General features: G+C 50.3%; 2 protein-coding genes and 1 long non-coding RNA gene across 4 annotated transcripts in view; 2 read left to right on the top strand and 1 right to left on the bottom strand.

The window, feature by feature from the left end:
- Window positions 1-541: 541 nt before the first annotated feature.
- MRPL48 (mitochondrial ribosomal protein L48) lies at window positions 542-9,031 on the bottom strand. Its single transcript, XM_074860555.1, has 8 exons — window positions 8,744-9,031; window positions 7,583-7,635; window positions 7,207-7,244; window positions 6,139-6,224; window positions 5,207-5,379; window positions 3,480-3,582; window positions 2,279-2,368; window positions 542-797 (listed from the first exon to the last, which is right to left on the bottom strand). Exons 1-8 carry the CDS (start codon window positions 8,762-8,764, stop codon window positions 723-725), a joined length of 639 nt encoding a protein of 212 aa, XP_074716656.1. The 5' UTR covers window positions 8,765-9,031; the 3' UTR covers window positions 542-722.
- A 3,239-nt stretch (window positions 9,032-12,270) lies between these two features.
- Window positions 12,271-14,332, top strand: LOC141940298 (uncharacterized). Its single transcript, XR_012627941.1, has 2 exons — window positions 12,271-12,653; window positions 12,744-14,332. It is a non-coding gene; the product is annotated as an uncharacterized LOC141940298 (long non-coding RNA).
- Window positions 14,333-14,444: 112 nt separating this feature from the next.
- RAB6A (RAB6A, member RAS oncogene family) overlaps window positions 14,445-14,920 on the top strand; it is a 65,756-nt gene continuing 65,280 nt past the window's right edge. For both annotated transcript variants that reach the window (XM_074860552.1, XM_074860554.1), the window contains exon 1: window positions 14,445-14,749. In XM_074860552.1, the coding sequence (XP_074716653.1) occupies window positions 14,680-14,749 (70 nt within the window). In that variant the 5' untranslated portion in view covers window positions 14,445-14,679. The remainder of the gene's footprint in view (window positions 14,750-14,920) is intronic.

Genomic DNA, 14,920 nt, shown 5'->3' with positions numbered 1-14,920 from the left:
TTTTGAGATTTGTCCCTTTGAGGCACAAGTAATTTCTCCCTTTCCAAACGGCTGTTGTCAGAAATTGATTTCAGGGATCCAGGGGAATGTTTATCCTTTGTGACTTGACAGGCAAATCAGAAATTAAGGAGAAATTCTGCATACACTGCCTGACACAGCTCCAACCTTTCTGCCTCTGCCTTCTGAGGCTTTTTTCTGTCAAGGAGCAGTTGTTCAGCTGCTTGGGGATGATCACCCCCAACCCTCCGAGACCTCTGAGGCTTCATTCATGTTGGTGAAGCTCTATTCTTGGAGAGCTGCTTAAATCAAAGTACTGCTCCAGCCTTCAGCTGAAGAAAGGAGCAGGACGGTCACTTCCACATCAATAGCATCTGGGAGAGTTGCAGAACAGCATTATTAGCTTGCAGAGATTTCTGCAGACTGAAACTTGCAGAAATCCTCACATACCAAAACAAAACATGCAGGGGAAAAAAACAAAAAAAAGGAAGAATTGAGAACAGTAAACCCACATTTCATTGGGTTCACTCACAGTACAAATCAGTCACCTATAAACCCATGTATTTATTAAGACAAGCTGCTCGACAACAGTGGAAATTTTCTTCCTGTTCACCAAATTATCAGTACAGTGCTCGCAAAGTCACCTGGAGGCTTGAGCAGCCATGGAGGAGAAGCCTCGATTCCCTGGGGGTGGCTCTGAAATGGATGGAGCGTTCTTCCTCAGCTCAGTTCATCTGCGCTAACAGCTCTTCAAGTTCTGGTCGAGACTTTAATCGGCTCTTGAAATCAGCTTCTGTGTGCTGTGGAGGGAGGGGAAAAAAAAAAAAAAATCCCAGCAAATCAATCACCTCTTGAAATCAAGACAAATTAAAACCCTCTCCCGAAGAGAATCGCTTAGGAGTGGTAAAACGAAAGACTTAAATGCCCAATGAACCCAGGGAGTGGGAAGCCTCAGTGGAAAGCCACCCCAGGGTAGGATTTTGTGGGCAGCTCAACCTGGAGGCTGGTGGCAGAGCTCCGTCCTCCTCGCCTACATTCAGCCTCCAACAGGAGCAGCTTCTGGGGGTGAATCACAGAGGGAAGAAAGCTTCTGGCAGGAAGAGAGTGTGGCAACCACTGCACAGGCTACTCTGAAATTCAGCCTTGTAGGCTCCTCCTCCTCACCTGGCTAACTGCTTTTGGAAGAACAAGCAACAGCACTGTGCTTAAGAAGTCAACTGGATGCCTCCAACTCTGCCACTGCCTATCACCGTAGCATTTCCTGTCCTCAGACCTGCCACCTTCTCCAGAACTTTGCAAGAGCATCCCAAAGCTTTAATCTCTCTTCTGCACTGCCAGTCGTATGAAGCCAGCTTGGGTCTCTCCCCTGGGCTTCCTGCATCAGACTGCAATGACTCTGCAAACGGCACAATGTCACAGTTCTCCCTCCAGAGACAAAGCCATCAGCCAAAATTTAAAAAAAAAAAAAAAAAAGAGAAATGGCAGCCCTAAGGCAGAGACGGGACTGTGACCAAAGCAGAGAAGATTACTGGACTCAAGAGACCTTCTCCTGTATTCCTTCTGGTTTTGCAGAGCTGGTGATAACTAAATATTCTTCAAAGGCCACTTAAAGAAGCCAACTGTGTTTTCATGTTTGAATTTAGCATGCTGCCTTCCCTTTCCAGCCACAAAAGTCTTTTAGTCTCTGAATAAAAAGGGCCTCCTGGGATGGTTTTGTCTGAATGTAAAATGACAAAAGTTTAAATATCTCCTTATGCCTGGTTCTGTCCTGAAGTCCTCAGTGCTGAGAAAACTGTTGGACCTTTCTGCAGGAAATAAGCTGAACCCCTTCCAGAGCAAATTCCATCAAAATAGGGCACAGCATTTGGGTTTTGCTCAGCTTTGCTACCAACTGTTTCATGGAGTTTCTGCTGATTCCCAGATATGAGGCGGTGAAGCGCTGCTGAAGGAAACCATTCCCTTCTGATTTGCAGGGGATCTGCAGCAGCAAAGGAAAGCAACTTGCAACCTGCCATCTCCTACAGATCTGTAGGACTGGCTGGCAACATAACTTCTGTGGCACTAGTTACACAAGGCTAAACAGAAGATGAAATGCTTATCAAGAATTAGAAGTAATATTTTTTCATAGACCAACTGAGGGCCTGGTTCCAGGAGACCCCAGGCATCCCTAAATCTAGAGTAGACAGTACCCTCAGGCCCCGATGTGTATTTTCAAAGCAAAGTCATGTCACGCGTCATATCTGCTTCCTAAATGCAAAGGTATTGGTAAAATTAAACATACCTCTTTCACTAACAGATGGACCCCTTCAGGTTGATTATTCTGAATAATTTCCAGGAGTATCGGAGCAAATGTTGAACTCAAACCGCTGATCTGAAAGAAGAAATAGAAGTGCTGCAGGAGCAGACCACCACGTATGAAATGGACTCGTCATACTAATGGCACAGGAAGAGTCCATTTCAGTAGGAGCCTGTGGCACTCAACGACTTCATTAGAGAAGCACGCTCTGCTTCGTGCGCACACCTCTCGCACACAGCATGGCCCAAAGCTCTCGTTTCAGCTCTTCTCTATGAAGACCGTGCTTCCCGTCCTTGCCTGCACTCTCTCCTGCATGTAAAGGGACTTAATCATGCACAAAGATCTTAATTTAACCAAGTAACAAGCGATAGGACAAGAGGGAATGGCCTCAAGCTGCGCCAGGGCAGGGTCAGACTGGCTCTTAGGAAGGATTTCTTTGCAGAAGGGGTTGTTGGGCGTTGGAATGGGCTGCCCAGGGCAGGGGGGGAGTCCCCATCCCTGGAGGGGTTGAAGAGTCGGGCTGACCCAGCGCTGAGGGATCTGGTGGAGTTGGGAACGGTCAGGGTGAGGTTCATGGTTGGACTGGATGATCTTCAAGGTCTTTTCCAACCTAGACGATTCTGTGATTCTGTAATTCAGGTCAGACTAACACAAAGGCTGCCATGGCAAACCTGCAAGCCCCAGCGTCAACCGCACATCAGCTCTCTCCAGTGGAAATGTCCACCTCTAGGTTTAAAATGTAATTCAGCAGAGGTTTAGCATATAGCAAGGGAACACGCTATAAAATAGGGAAGAATCACTTAGGAGAAATACCTGTTTACCTCAGTCAGTTGTATGCTTTTGAAGCTGGCCCTGATACTAACAGTATTTTTAAATTTCATCGAGTTCATCCAATCATTGATCCTTAAATGTGACTTTTCTACCCCTTGTATCAAGTATTCTGCATAAAACAGGTAATAAATCCTCTGGCTGAAATACAGAATCCAGGAACTCCTCCTCTGCTGCTCTTTTGTGAGTAACCTTTAGCATGAAATCTAATTAGACTTCTTTGTGCTACAATTTACACCCAAATCACGCCCTTCATTTGTTCAAGGGACTAAACTCCAATCGTTAAGGGGTTTTGAGAGCCTGAGATAGCAGGTGCTGCACAAGAGCTGCAGCACTATCAGCAAACGCCAGCTCATACCTGGACAACCCTCTGATGGGTAGTGAGGACAGCATCCAGCTGCAGTTTGGAACCTCGCTCTTCCAAGAACTGCACTTCGTTGGTTTTGGTGGGCATCGCGTAGCTGCAGGAACCACAGGTCAGTGCTTAGGACAGGGAGGATAGATTTGCGCTACTTTACAGGAATGAATCAACCTCCAGCAGCAGAGAATGTGGAAGGAGATTAACTTTTCATGAGAAATTAATTATGCAAACAATGTATCTTGCAAATCAAGCACTGGCAGAAGCCGGGTGTTTTACTGGAAAGAGATAAGGGAGAAGCTTGCAGCACTACTGCCAGCAAAAACCTGTTTCAGCTACGAACACCAGCCCAAGAAGAGAACTTTTAACTTCCTTTTAGTTGAAGGAGAGCTTTACAAAATAAGTCAGAACTGTTGCTTTAATCTGTTCATCGGGAACAGAGCTAGAAACCACTGTGGCAACACACCACTCAAAAGATGTTATTTTCACCTCTGAATTTAACAGGATTATGATCAGGCACTGGATCAGCTTCTGCTCTCTGGTTAGCATTACTCCAGAGACCTCAGCCTCCCCATCTCCATTTGCACAGTATTAATAACAACAGGCTACATCCGACTGCCCATGTTTTACCCTACAATTTTTGCTCTTAAAGGGCAAATAATTTCTTTCTGTACACCAAGTCCAACCTCAGAGGGCACAAGTATGATACAAGGCAGTAACGCTTTCCACGGAAAGTGCCATCAATAGTCTTAGGCTGTGGGATTTCTCTGCGAACGCTTTCCAGCGCAGCGCTGCTGACACTAGTGTAATTTCTTAGCGTCGCCGGGCATCATTCTCGAAACAAACACCTACCAGTCACCGACGTGTCAGTTTTTAGTGCTGTTTGGTGCAAAAGACATCACAGAGAGACTACAAGCGACTGATCTACAGACACGGGATTTCAGATCCACGGCTGACAGTTCAGCAAAGTGGATGACCAATAGGTTTAATCGGCATGAGAAGGAGCCAGTGTTTATACTCAGAGGTACAGCTAAAGATACACACTTCAGAGAATCACCACTAAGTGTTTTTACTTCCTTACAACGCAGAGCTTCTCCCAGTAAGTACAGCTCCTTGGGTGCACCGCAGGCATGAAGGAGCTGTATCACGTTCCTCAGAATCATTAAAAACAGCAAAGCTGCTATCAGGGATGCTACCTGCTTCAGAGATCTAGTGTGCAACTGAAGCATCCTCTACTACTAAACTAAAGTAGCGGGTAGCTCTCCCACAGTCTTCAGGGGTTTCTCAAGCTCATTCTAGTTTGTGTAATTGGGATCACTTGCTTACTGCACAATATAAGCACAGAGCCTGGATGAAACACTATAAAGAAAAAACAGCAGCAAAAGTCAGCAATACTTAAGCCTACATTCCCAGGCTCAGCACCCATGGGCTTAAGCCTTTTTCTCAAAGGAATGAAAAGTAAAGGCTACTTTTTCCCTTGAGATCTGTTCAATCGGTGCCTGAAAAACTCCATTTCAGCCTTCCTTATACAAATAAAGCATCCAAAACCATACAGACACACAAAAAGAGAACACCAGGCAGATGACAGGTTTGGATTTACAAGTGGGAATCTATCAACAAGATTAAATGGCGCCCTTGTCTGCAAGGTATCATCATCTATGAGCCTCACATGGCCTAACACAATGCGACTGCAAGGGATGACAAACACAGAGCTGTGCTTCTCGTACCTTTCATTCACTTTAACGGAGAGTCGGTTGCAGAGTTTATGCACATACTGAGCAAAATGCTCCACAAGACACATATCATAGGAAGTCATGTAGATGTTGACATCTCCATATTCATATTCAGTCCCAACATTTATCTCTTTCATCTGTACTTTATCCTTTTTCTTCTTTGGAGCCTGTATTAAAAAAAAAAAGAAAAATAGAAAGCCTATCTGTTTTGAAGAAAGCTGGAAATAAAAAAAACATTTAACTCTTGCCCACCCAGGAGACCATGCTAGGGTACTCTGTTCTAACAAAGGTTTGCTGAACTATGTCAGACATCTCACAGCCCATCTGTGCTCACTTTCCCTGACTACAAAACTGGGATGACATTATCTTAACAGATGTTCTCAAGTTGAGCAGTTCAGTTCTTGGATGGCAGCACCACAGAAGTCACACAGAAAATACGTGCATACCATGATTAATTTCTGCAAGAAACCAAGGAGTAGAAAACAAACTGCTTTTTATTTCAGTTGCTGCCTTCGAGGCAGCTGTCTAGATGAGTTATTGTTTCCTCCTTCCATGAAAATTGTCGTTTTTCCAGATTTCTGGGAATATAAAAGGTTTAAATGTAAATAAGACCTGCTCACAATATTCTGCAATAATTTGAAGCTGGGGTGTTAAATTCAGCATCAGGAAGAGATCCCTCCCTCCCCAAACTACTCGTTAACTTAAACAAGAACGTACTGGACAAAAAAATGTATTTATGCAGTGTTGCGAGTGGGTACTTCATGTGACATAACACTCTCTACTGAGAAAAGTAGCAGTAAACCATTAGATGATTCCTTTTTAACATGATTCATCAGCCACGGAATTAATAATACCAACATTGAAATGGGACTGTGAAAAGATGGGTCAGCTGAAAGCAAGCACAGTAGGGGAGTTCTTATGCCTACCTCCTTTGGGAGCAGGTATTGAAACCTCCCAATACCATGCGTAGGACGGGATCTGTAGTGTCTGTGGCAACTCAAGAGTGCACCACCTTAAAATCAAAGCAGAGCAAACATGTTTCCAGCTGAATGACAGCCCTTCTTTAAACAAACACGGGTGCTTTGAGAGCCCAAAATCCACACTGGGGGTAAGAATTTGTCCTTGGTTCTTTGACAGAAGGCAAAGGCAGGCTAAGGCTTCAGCTGATCTCTGCCCCACGCAGGCAGCCTGTGCATCACAGCAAGCCTGTTACAATTCACTGTTGGTTACGGTGAGCAACAAATAAGGAAGGAAGAGATTAAAAGTGACTCATTTCCCAGGTGAATTCTCAGGCAAACAACAACAACAACAAAAAAAAGACAGACTTGTCAGCACCAGTGGATGGTGAGGGTACTGATGAAATGTTACATCTGTCTCCTCTTATGCGACAGTAGTGATGCTACTATGATGGATCTGAGCCCCACTTAATTTTAAATCCAGCGCTGTTCAAATATTCATGTGCCAGGAAGCCAAATCAAAACGGCATCAGCTTTTATTTGTATTTCGTTCTCCAGGGTAAAATGAAACCTTCAATAGCCCTCATTTTAATAAATGGAGCTCAGAACAGCAAAGAGAAACGGAACACCAAGGATCTAAGCCACTTGCTTACACTTTGCCTCCACATCAAAATTAAATTCTATTTTAAATTGTGACAGCAGACTCCACCAGCTAAATAAATGTTCAAGTGGGACCTCACGGGAGTTTAAGTCAGTTCCTGGGCAGGAATACAGTGAATAGCATCTGGCTGGTGTCACTCCACAGCGTAACACCGTGACTAGTACCACCTGCTTTAGCCAAGAACAGGGAAACAGAAGAAAAGGTTAGGAAAAAAAAAAAGGTATGGAAGTGGAAGAACATCTGCTCAGGTTATTTAACCAGGCCAAAACTGGCTAAAAAAAAAAAAATCAAAATCAAAAGGAGACACACTTAAATGTGTAATATTTATTTTGGGTAAATAAAGTTTTGTCTTGCATTGGATTAATAAGAGGCCTTACCTGCAGCACACAGACAGCTTTCTCTGGGTGTTGCTGCTCTGTAGGAAACAAGATAAGGATTAAAAGCTCTGATTTCACCCACCTGTGGAAACACAACATCTCTGGCCAATGTCCTTGAACAAAGGCTCACGCCCCAAGTCTCTCAGACACTGATAGATCCCACTAGCAAAGAGACTTTCTCTTCTTCACATGCTACAGCCCTTTCAGCTCCCAAACATCAGCTAAAAGTGTTCCCTCCACAATTAAAAGATTTTCCTTGGCAAAAAGGACCTTTTTTTGTCACATATGTTTTCTGACACTGTCAGTAGAAACGACCAAGTGTTTTTAATGTCTTATACTGTGTTTTACTTACTGAGTTTGATTTCAGACCACTCACCTGCTGAGCACAAACACCTGCTTTAGCAACGCTCCCTTCTTCAAGCACAGCACCTGCAATGAGCCACCACAAACAAAATGAAACAGCGTGGCAGATACTCAGCAACTTTTCACCAGTGCTTGCCAGAATACAGCCATCAAAACCACACCTGAGACCTTCTGAATGTACCAATAGCCCTCCCAATCTCTTCACAGCCTCCAGCCACTATCACTCCCCAGAATACCACCGTAACACAGAGGAAAGAGATAAGGGAGGAGGAAGATGACTGCAGTAACCTTCTCATGCACCCCCTCACTTTCCTTCAGGATCCAACAAGTTGGAGGGTCTCCTTCCCTCGGTTACAGATCATAGTCATCCCTCACACCATCCCACCGCCTCCAGGTTACAACAGTCACGTTAACAACCCTCCTGCTTGTTCCAGCTCCACACGGATGAGGAAAACACAGCTCATCCATCACCAAGGCAGCATAAAGTGAAGAGCTTTGCTGTCACCACAACCCTTGCCAGGCAGGAGCATTCCAGCCAGGGTGGGGAGACAATTATTAAATTTACCTAGAGAGTGACCAGAAGGACAAGGGAGGACCAGGGATCTGCCAGTCTCCGAAGGCAGGGACAGGGTGGGGGGGCTGTAGCGGACCTTGTATCCCTGAGGTGATCCCTGTATGCCTGAGAGCAGGGGGGGAGCGGTCTCTGCCCCTGGTCCACAGAATCCCAGAATCATCGAGGTTGGAAAAGACCTTGAAGATCCTCCAGTCCAACCGTTAACCCAGCACTGACAGATCCCAACTCCACCAGATCCCTCAGCGTTGGGTCAACCCGACTCTTCAACCCCTCCAGGGATGGGGACTCCCCCCCTGCCCTGGGCAGCCCATTCCAACGCCCAACAACCCCTTCTGCAAAGAAATCCTTCCTAAGAGCCAGTCTGACCCTGCCCTGGCGCAGCTTGAGGCCAAAAGGTACACAAAAGGGCACTAACTCAGGGGCCAGGCCTGTGTCCCCCCAGTCTAGTCCCAGTGCCGGGCCGGGCCTGACCCTCCCCAGTAGCAGGGCTGGGCCTGACCCTCCCCTCCCCCGCGGCCGGGCCTGTGTCCCTCCCTCCTCCTCCCCCGGTACCGAAGCCGGGCCCCGTGTCCCCCACAGCCAGTCGCGGCCCGCCGGTACCTTCGGCAGCGCCGCGCTCATCCCTGCGCCTCGGACGGAGCCGCGTCCGTCGCTCAAAGAGTCCCCCCGCCGCGCCTCGGTGCTTCCCCACCCAGGTCCCCACGGCCCGCGGCTCCCGCCCCGCGTTCCGCCTCCCGCGGGGGGGGGGGCGGGGGGACGACGACAATTTTTGGACAACCCTCCGCCGCCGGTGCTCGCAGGACCCCGGTCTCATGAAGGAGAGGGTGGGCTGGGGCGGTAATGGCGGACAGCTCGTCCCTGCCGCCCCCCCGCCACACCGGGGCCGCCCCCCGGAGCGGCGCGACGTGGCAACGGCTGCGCGGCGTACCCAACCCTGCGCCTAGCACCATGCAACCTGCTAGCCGCGGTCCGCCCTCCTCCCGCTCCCCGCATATTGATTGGTCTTTCGCTGCGTCCATCGAGGCGCGGCGGCCATCTTGAGTGTGGCCTGGCTGGAATGATATCCGCGTAGGGATGCGTCTGTCGGGCCCCGCCCCAGCGTGGTGCGGCGGCCATGTTGAGTGTGGCCTGCCGGCCCCCGCCTTGCGGCGGCCATGTCAGTGCGGTGCCGGAGCACTGTGAGGCGGAGCGGGGATGGAGGGCGCCCGGCGCCGAGCGGGCTTCAGAGCGTGGTGATCTGCCTTTATGAACCCTCAGCCAGCTCACCTTGTCCCTGCTGGCTGTGGGATGGAGGCAAGGACCCAGTGGGGGCTCAGCAGGCCCCTGCTCCATCTTGGAGACAGGCTCTGTGGGGTATGAGGGAACCTAGGGCCGGCCTGGGTAAGCAGGGACAGAGGATTTGGTATGAACCTGACTGGTTTGTCTCTGCCACCTGGCATAAGAACTGCAAAGAATTTTTTCTTTTATGGTTGCAGAGGCAGGGCTGGACCTTGCCCTGTAGTCAGCAGCCGTGTAATGGTCCAGGGTTGGCTGTGTCCACACTGACAGGCCACCACAGGCCTTCAAAATGGAGTGTGTCAGCATAAGGTGTCCGGGCCCCACGGCAGGCGTGCTTTCAGCTTGTGGGGGAAGCAAAGATAAACTCCTCTTTCAGCAGTAGGCTTCTCCCTCTAAGGGCAGAGTGAATCCAGCCTTGCCACCGCTTTGATCCCAGTGGCTGCCTGGAGGCACTTCCTTAAATTTTAAAGTGGGAAGACTAGGAAGGATGGACTGACGGGGACCTCCCTGATTCGCAGCGTATGTTTCCCAGTGGGAGAGGAGGTGGGCAAGGGGGTCTACTTGGAAGACCAGGTGGGAGGAGGTGGGTGCTGCATGGCCCTGTGCCCCCCAAACCTGGCAGTCAGGAGTTGGCTCTGGAAACCCCATCCTGTTGCAAACTGTCCCCTCCAGTTTCTCCCACCCTCCTTCACCAGGCCATCTCCAATACAAACCTTCATTTCTCCTAGGCTTTTCCCCACTCCCTTCTCTCCTGCCTGGCCCCAGTTTCCCCCTTCGTGTGTCGCAGATACTCCTGCCTACTTCCCTGAGCTCCCATCTTAGAGTTGTCCATGTGGGCAGCAGCTTGATTTCAGGTCAGGATTTCTAGCTCCGCTGACTGATCGCTGCTCCAGTTGCTTTTGGCTGGAGCTGTCAGGGCTCATGATGGACTTTCTCTCTCCAGTTCATCAGTGTTCATTGATGTGGCAAGTCTCCTCAGCTGCAGACCAGACTCGTGCATTTGATTCCTGCTTCATGATCCACACTGCCAGGCCCTGTCCTGCATTTCTGAGTGCCTAGCGCTTGCGACGTACGCCTGACACCCCAGATGTTCATCCCCATTGCAGTCTGGTGCATGGAGGGGAGAGAAGGAATATGAGAGGACAAGGTTTGTCTGAAAGAAGGGCTCAGGCAGGCTCTGTGCCATGCACAGGGCTGTGCTGTCTCCTCCACCCCCTCAACGTATGGAGGAAGCAGAGAGGATCTGCGCCACCTTTGCTCTCTCCACCGTGTTTTGCAAGGACACGGCCTCCCAGCTCTGAGCTGAGTTTTCGTGGCACTCCCAGGACATGACAAAACTGCCCACGTGGAATGGATGTTGTACTGCCCTTTGACTCACCTCGTGAGCCCCAGGCAGGGCCACCCTGGCAGCGACACTTGTTTGATAACTCCAGGGTGCTTCAAGCAAGGAGCACTGAGCTGGGTTAAGACCGGCATTCCCATTCCAGGAAAGCTGGGATTCTCCTACTTTTGAAGCCCTGGAGGAAATTCCATGCTTGAGGAGGGGCTGTTGTGACTGGAGGGGGACTGGCTGGTCCTGCATTTGTGGGGGGAGGCTGTGACGGGCTCTGCAATTAAGAGCAGGTCATGCTCATTATGAACCTTTGTTCCATGACCTCAAATGCTGGGGCTACACCCCTTAATTCCCTCTGCCCCTGATGGGGACTCATCTTTTGGCCACCCACAAAACGTGACTGAGGAGGAAGCATTGCCCCAGACTGAGTTTGGGGTACAGTAGTCACTGCTAAATATACTGCAGGAATCCCCCTCCCAATGACCATCACTGGGCCCCCACGTCTCAGAGAAAAACAAGTCCATCTCTTCAGTGCGGAGTTTCTCCAACATCTATCATAGATGGATATATTTTAAGGCCCAAAGGGACTGTTAAATGATGTAATTTGGTCTCCTGCACATTGCAGCCTATAGATTTCCACCGACTTACAGCTGTATGGAAGCAGATCACTCCTGTTTTGATGAAAGCATCTTTCTCATAAAGGCTCCTGCTCTTGATTTTCCCTGGATACAAAGATAGCGCTGCTCTTGGCAGCTTGTTCTGGCGGCTGAGCACCCTCTCTGTTAAAAACGTGGACCTTCTTTCCAATTTGAATGTGCCTCAGCTTCAGCTCCCAGCCGCCCGTCCTCGCTATGCCTTTCTTTGACTAATGAATCGTTTCACAGCCAGGTAACTGAATCCCTGTTTGCAGGAGCACAACCTGCCTTTTTGTGACATTTAGAAAAAGAAGCCAAGGTGTTGCTTTGTTGCTTTCTCCCTCAGCCGCAGAAACCCAAAACACTCCTTTTCTTTACTGCGCTAAAAAAAAACAGGGAGCATTTCTTCCTTCTTAAGGCTCCCCCGGCTGCTGAGAGGGCCAGGTCTTGCTGGAGGGATTATTTCATCCATCCTCTTCAGCTTTACTGCAGATTTCTCTCCCCGTCACATAGCTGGATGTGCCCTGTCAACGACCCAGCGTGGTGCACAGCACAAGTGCTGGCAGAGGTGATGCCTGAGCGATTTGCCACCTCCGCAGAAGGCTGGTGCAGGCCCCCTGCCCCTTCTCAATCCACTCTCTATCGTGCTGTCTGGAGGAGCAAAGCTGTTCTAGGAGAGTTGAGATCCAGCACCTGAAAGTCTCCTTTTCAGACTTGTCTGATTACAAAAACAAATCAAAAAGTATTTAAACACACTTTAGGAAAAACCCTCTGATACCCATGTCTCCTCTTCTACCTTCTGCAGCACTTCTTAGGACTGTGCCTAAGGCCCGCAGGAGTCGGTGGGATGATCTCCCCTGGCTTCAACGAGTTGAGGCACATCCCTCTGTTGCTTTGTCTTGAAAGCCTCATCCATATCCCCTGGCAGCCCCTCAGGCTGAAACCTCTTTGGCAGGCAATGCAGAAGTGGTTCCTTTGCTCAGTGCGAAGAAATGCTGAGCCTGAGCAGAGCTTTTGTGGTAAAAATAATTGTTACTAACAGTCAAGGCTTCTCCCTGGTAGAGAGCCCTTGTTTTCCCTAGGATCAGTGGGAAAGATCCTTGAATCCATACTGACACACAAACAAGGGCAATATATGTATTTAAAATTATGTTGGAATTGTTTAAATCAGGTCTCTGCGAGTCTGGATTCCCTTTCCCTGTGGTGTAGGAGAGAAGCCACACGACCAGTGCCACAGCAAGGGGGAAGCGCTCCCAAATGCCAGGTGCAAAGCTGAATGCAAGCTCCTGCTCATATAATTATTAAAACTTATTTAAATTTAATCACCTTATTAAAGACACATTTTCTCTTTCAGTTCACTGGCAGTTCAAGACCTGGAGAAAAAGAAACCCTTGGAGAAGCAGTTAATCATGTTGAGAGAGTACAAATGAAACGATCAAAAATAGAAAGCGTAGACCGTTTGGTTTTCAAAACGCCATCTAATTCTGCACCTGGATTGTGAGCTGGTAGGGGTGAGACTCGTGTCTGTGAACAAGATCCCCGGAGCAGGAAGGTTGAATAAATGTTTCCGTTCACCAGGCAGAGACGGAGCACAGAGACCACGGCTGGAAACACCGAACAAAGGACATTCGTGGCCGAGGGTGACCTACCTGTAAGCGAGTCCCTGCCGAGAGCCTGTGCCCCCTTTGGCTACACGGACCATTTACAAATCCAGGACAGCGGGTCACGTGGAGGTGGAATAGTTTCAACCCATGATCTTTTTCAAAGAGGAGATAGATTTGGGGCATGGTGTCCCCGTAGCAGAAGAGATGTGGTGCTGAGATGTAGCCCTCAGGCCGTGGAGAGGAAGGTGTTGAGATGTGAGAGGGCACATGAGAACAAAATTCGCTGGCAGTGACTACATTTAAGGGGCCTAAATGAGCAGTGGATGCCATTTCCCTGACCATGAGAGCAGAGAGGCTCTGGAACAATCTCTTGGATGGGAAAATGGTGGAAAACCTACCCATTTCCAAGTGGAAAACACCCCATGGAGCATTATTTGGACCTTGCTGAGTGGATTGCAAGAGATTTGCACCAACATCAGCATGAATACAACCATGGGGCAGGAGGTGCTGACCCTGGAGGGCTCTGTCCTTGCGCACGTTCTTGTTTCAGGAAGCCAAATTAAGATATTTCTGGGAACAGCAGGTGATGCCAACACCAGCTGAAGCCCGGAGGGGGTAAATGCTTCTGAAAAATCACATTTTATGTTCAAATTCAAGGAAGAGAGTATTGATCGATGTGGGATTGCACCAGTGTGGGAGAGGGAGCAAGGCTGCATGGACAAGAGACATCCCGAAGCCAAGGTTTAAACAGGAGGGGCCAGGATGCAGCAGGGAGCCTCCTCATCCTTTCAACCTCAAGGGCAAGCTGAGCAAAATGGGGGGAAATGGGAAAAAAATAGCTAAAGGGAGAACTGGCCTCCATGTGGGGTTCTGGCTTCTCTGCCAGACAGGGAGGGAGCACCGAGCTACGTCGGAACGACAGCCCCAGCTGCCACAAAAGGGTGACAGTGGGAATTGCCCTCACTGGGAAACGTCTCCCCACTGCGAGGGATCCGTTGGGGCCATTGTGGAGTGAGTGTCCCCAAGAGATGCTCCTCTCTGACAGGAATATTCGTATTATCTTAGGATTAGGCCTTTGGTTTCAAGGACTTTGCTTGTTCCTCGCACCTTTGGGCTCCTCCTCCTCACAGTTCATTGATTTCAGCGAGCAGGAGTTCACCCCAGCGTCCAGGAAACCCACGCAGCCATCGTTAGGCTCCGGAGTGAACACGCCCCACCCCCCCACCCCCCCCGCCCCGCCTTGTTCCAGAGGCAGAGGACAGCAAGTCCCGCCCCCTCCCATCTCTCCCCGCCCCTCCAAGCTGTGATTGGCCTGTCTCCTAGAGGTGGGCGGGGCGCACGTCTACGTCACTCGACGCGCAGCGCGGGGTGGGGCGGTTGCGCGCGTGCGCGGGGCGGAGCGGGGTGCGCGCGCGGCCGCGGTTGTGAGGAGCCGGGAACGCGGGGGTGGGTGGGGGGGCAACGGTTAACGAGCCCGGCCCTGAGGGGAGCGGTGGAGGCAGCGGCGATCACCTCACCCAGCCGGCAGCGCCTCGCCGGGGCTACGCGCCCGGCTCCCACGCCGCAGCCTTCACCGAGGGGAGGGGGTGGACGGAAAGAGACGAGCGAGAGCGGTCGCGGGTCCCGCCGCTGGGAGCGGAGCGAGCGCGGGGCGGCGGCGGCGGCGGCGGAGGAGGCTCCTCCATCATGTCGGCGGGCGGGGACTTCGGCAACCCGCTGCGGAAATTCAAGCTGGTGTTCCTGGGCGAGCAGAGCGGTGAGTCACCGCCCCGGCCCGCCTGGGTCCGGGTCTCCCTCACACAGAGCGGCGGCGGGGCGGGCTCCTCCCTTTTCGCCCCGCCGCGGCGGACCCACCCTTATGGGGGCTGGGGTCGCGCCTGAGGGGATCCCTCCTTCTCCTCACCCTCCGTGGGGGGCTCGGCTGTGC

Source organism: Strix uralensis, chromosome 2, assembly GCF_047716275.1.
Source record: "Strix uralensis isolate ZFMK-TIS-50842 chromosome 2, bStrUra1, whole genome shotgun sequence".
NCBI lineage: Eukaryota > Metazoa > Chordata > Aves > Strigiformes > Strigidae > Strix > Strix uralensis.
This window is presented reverse-complemented; position numbering and strand designations above follow the sequence as displayed.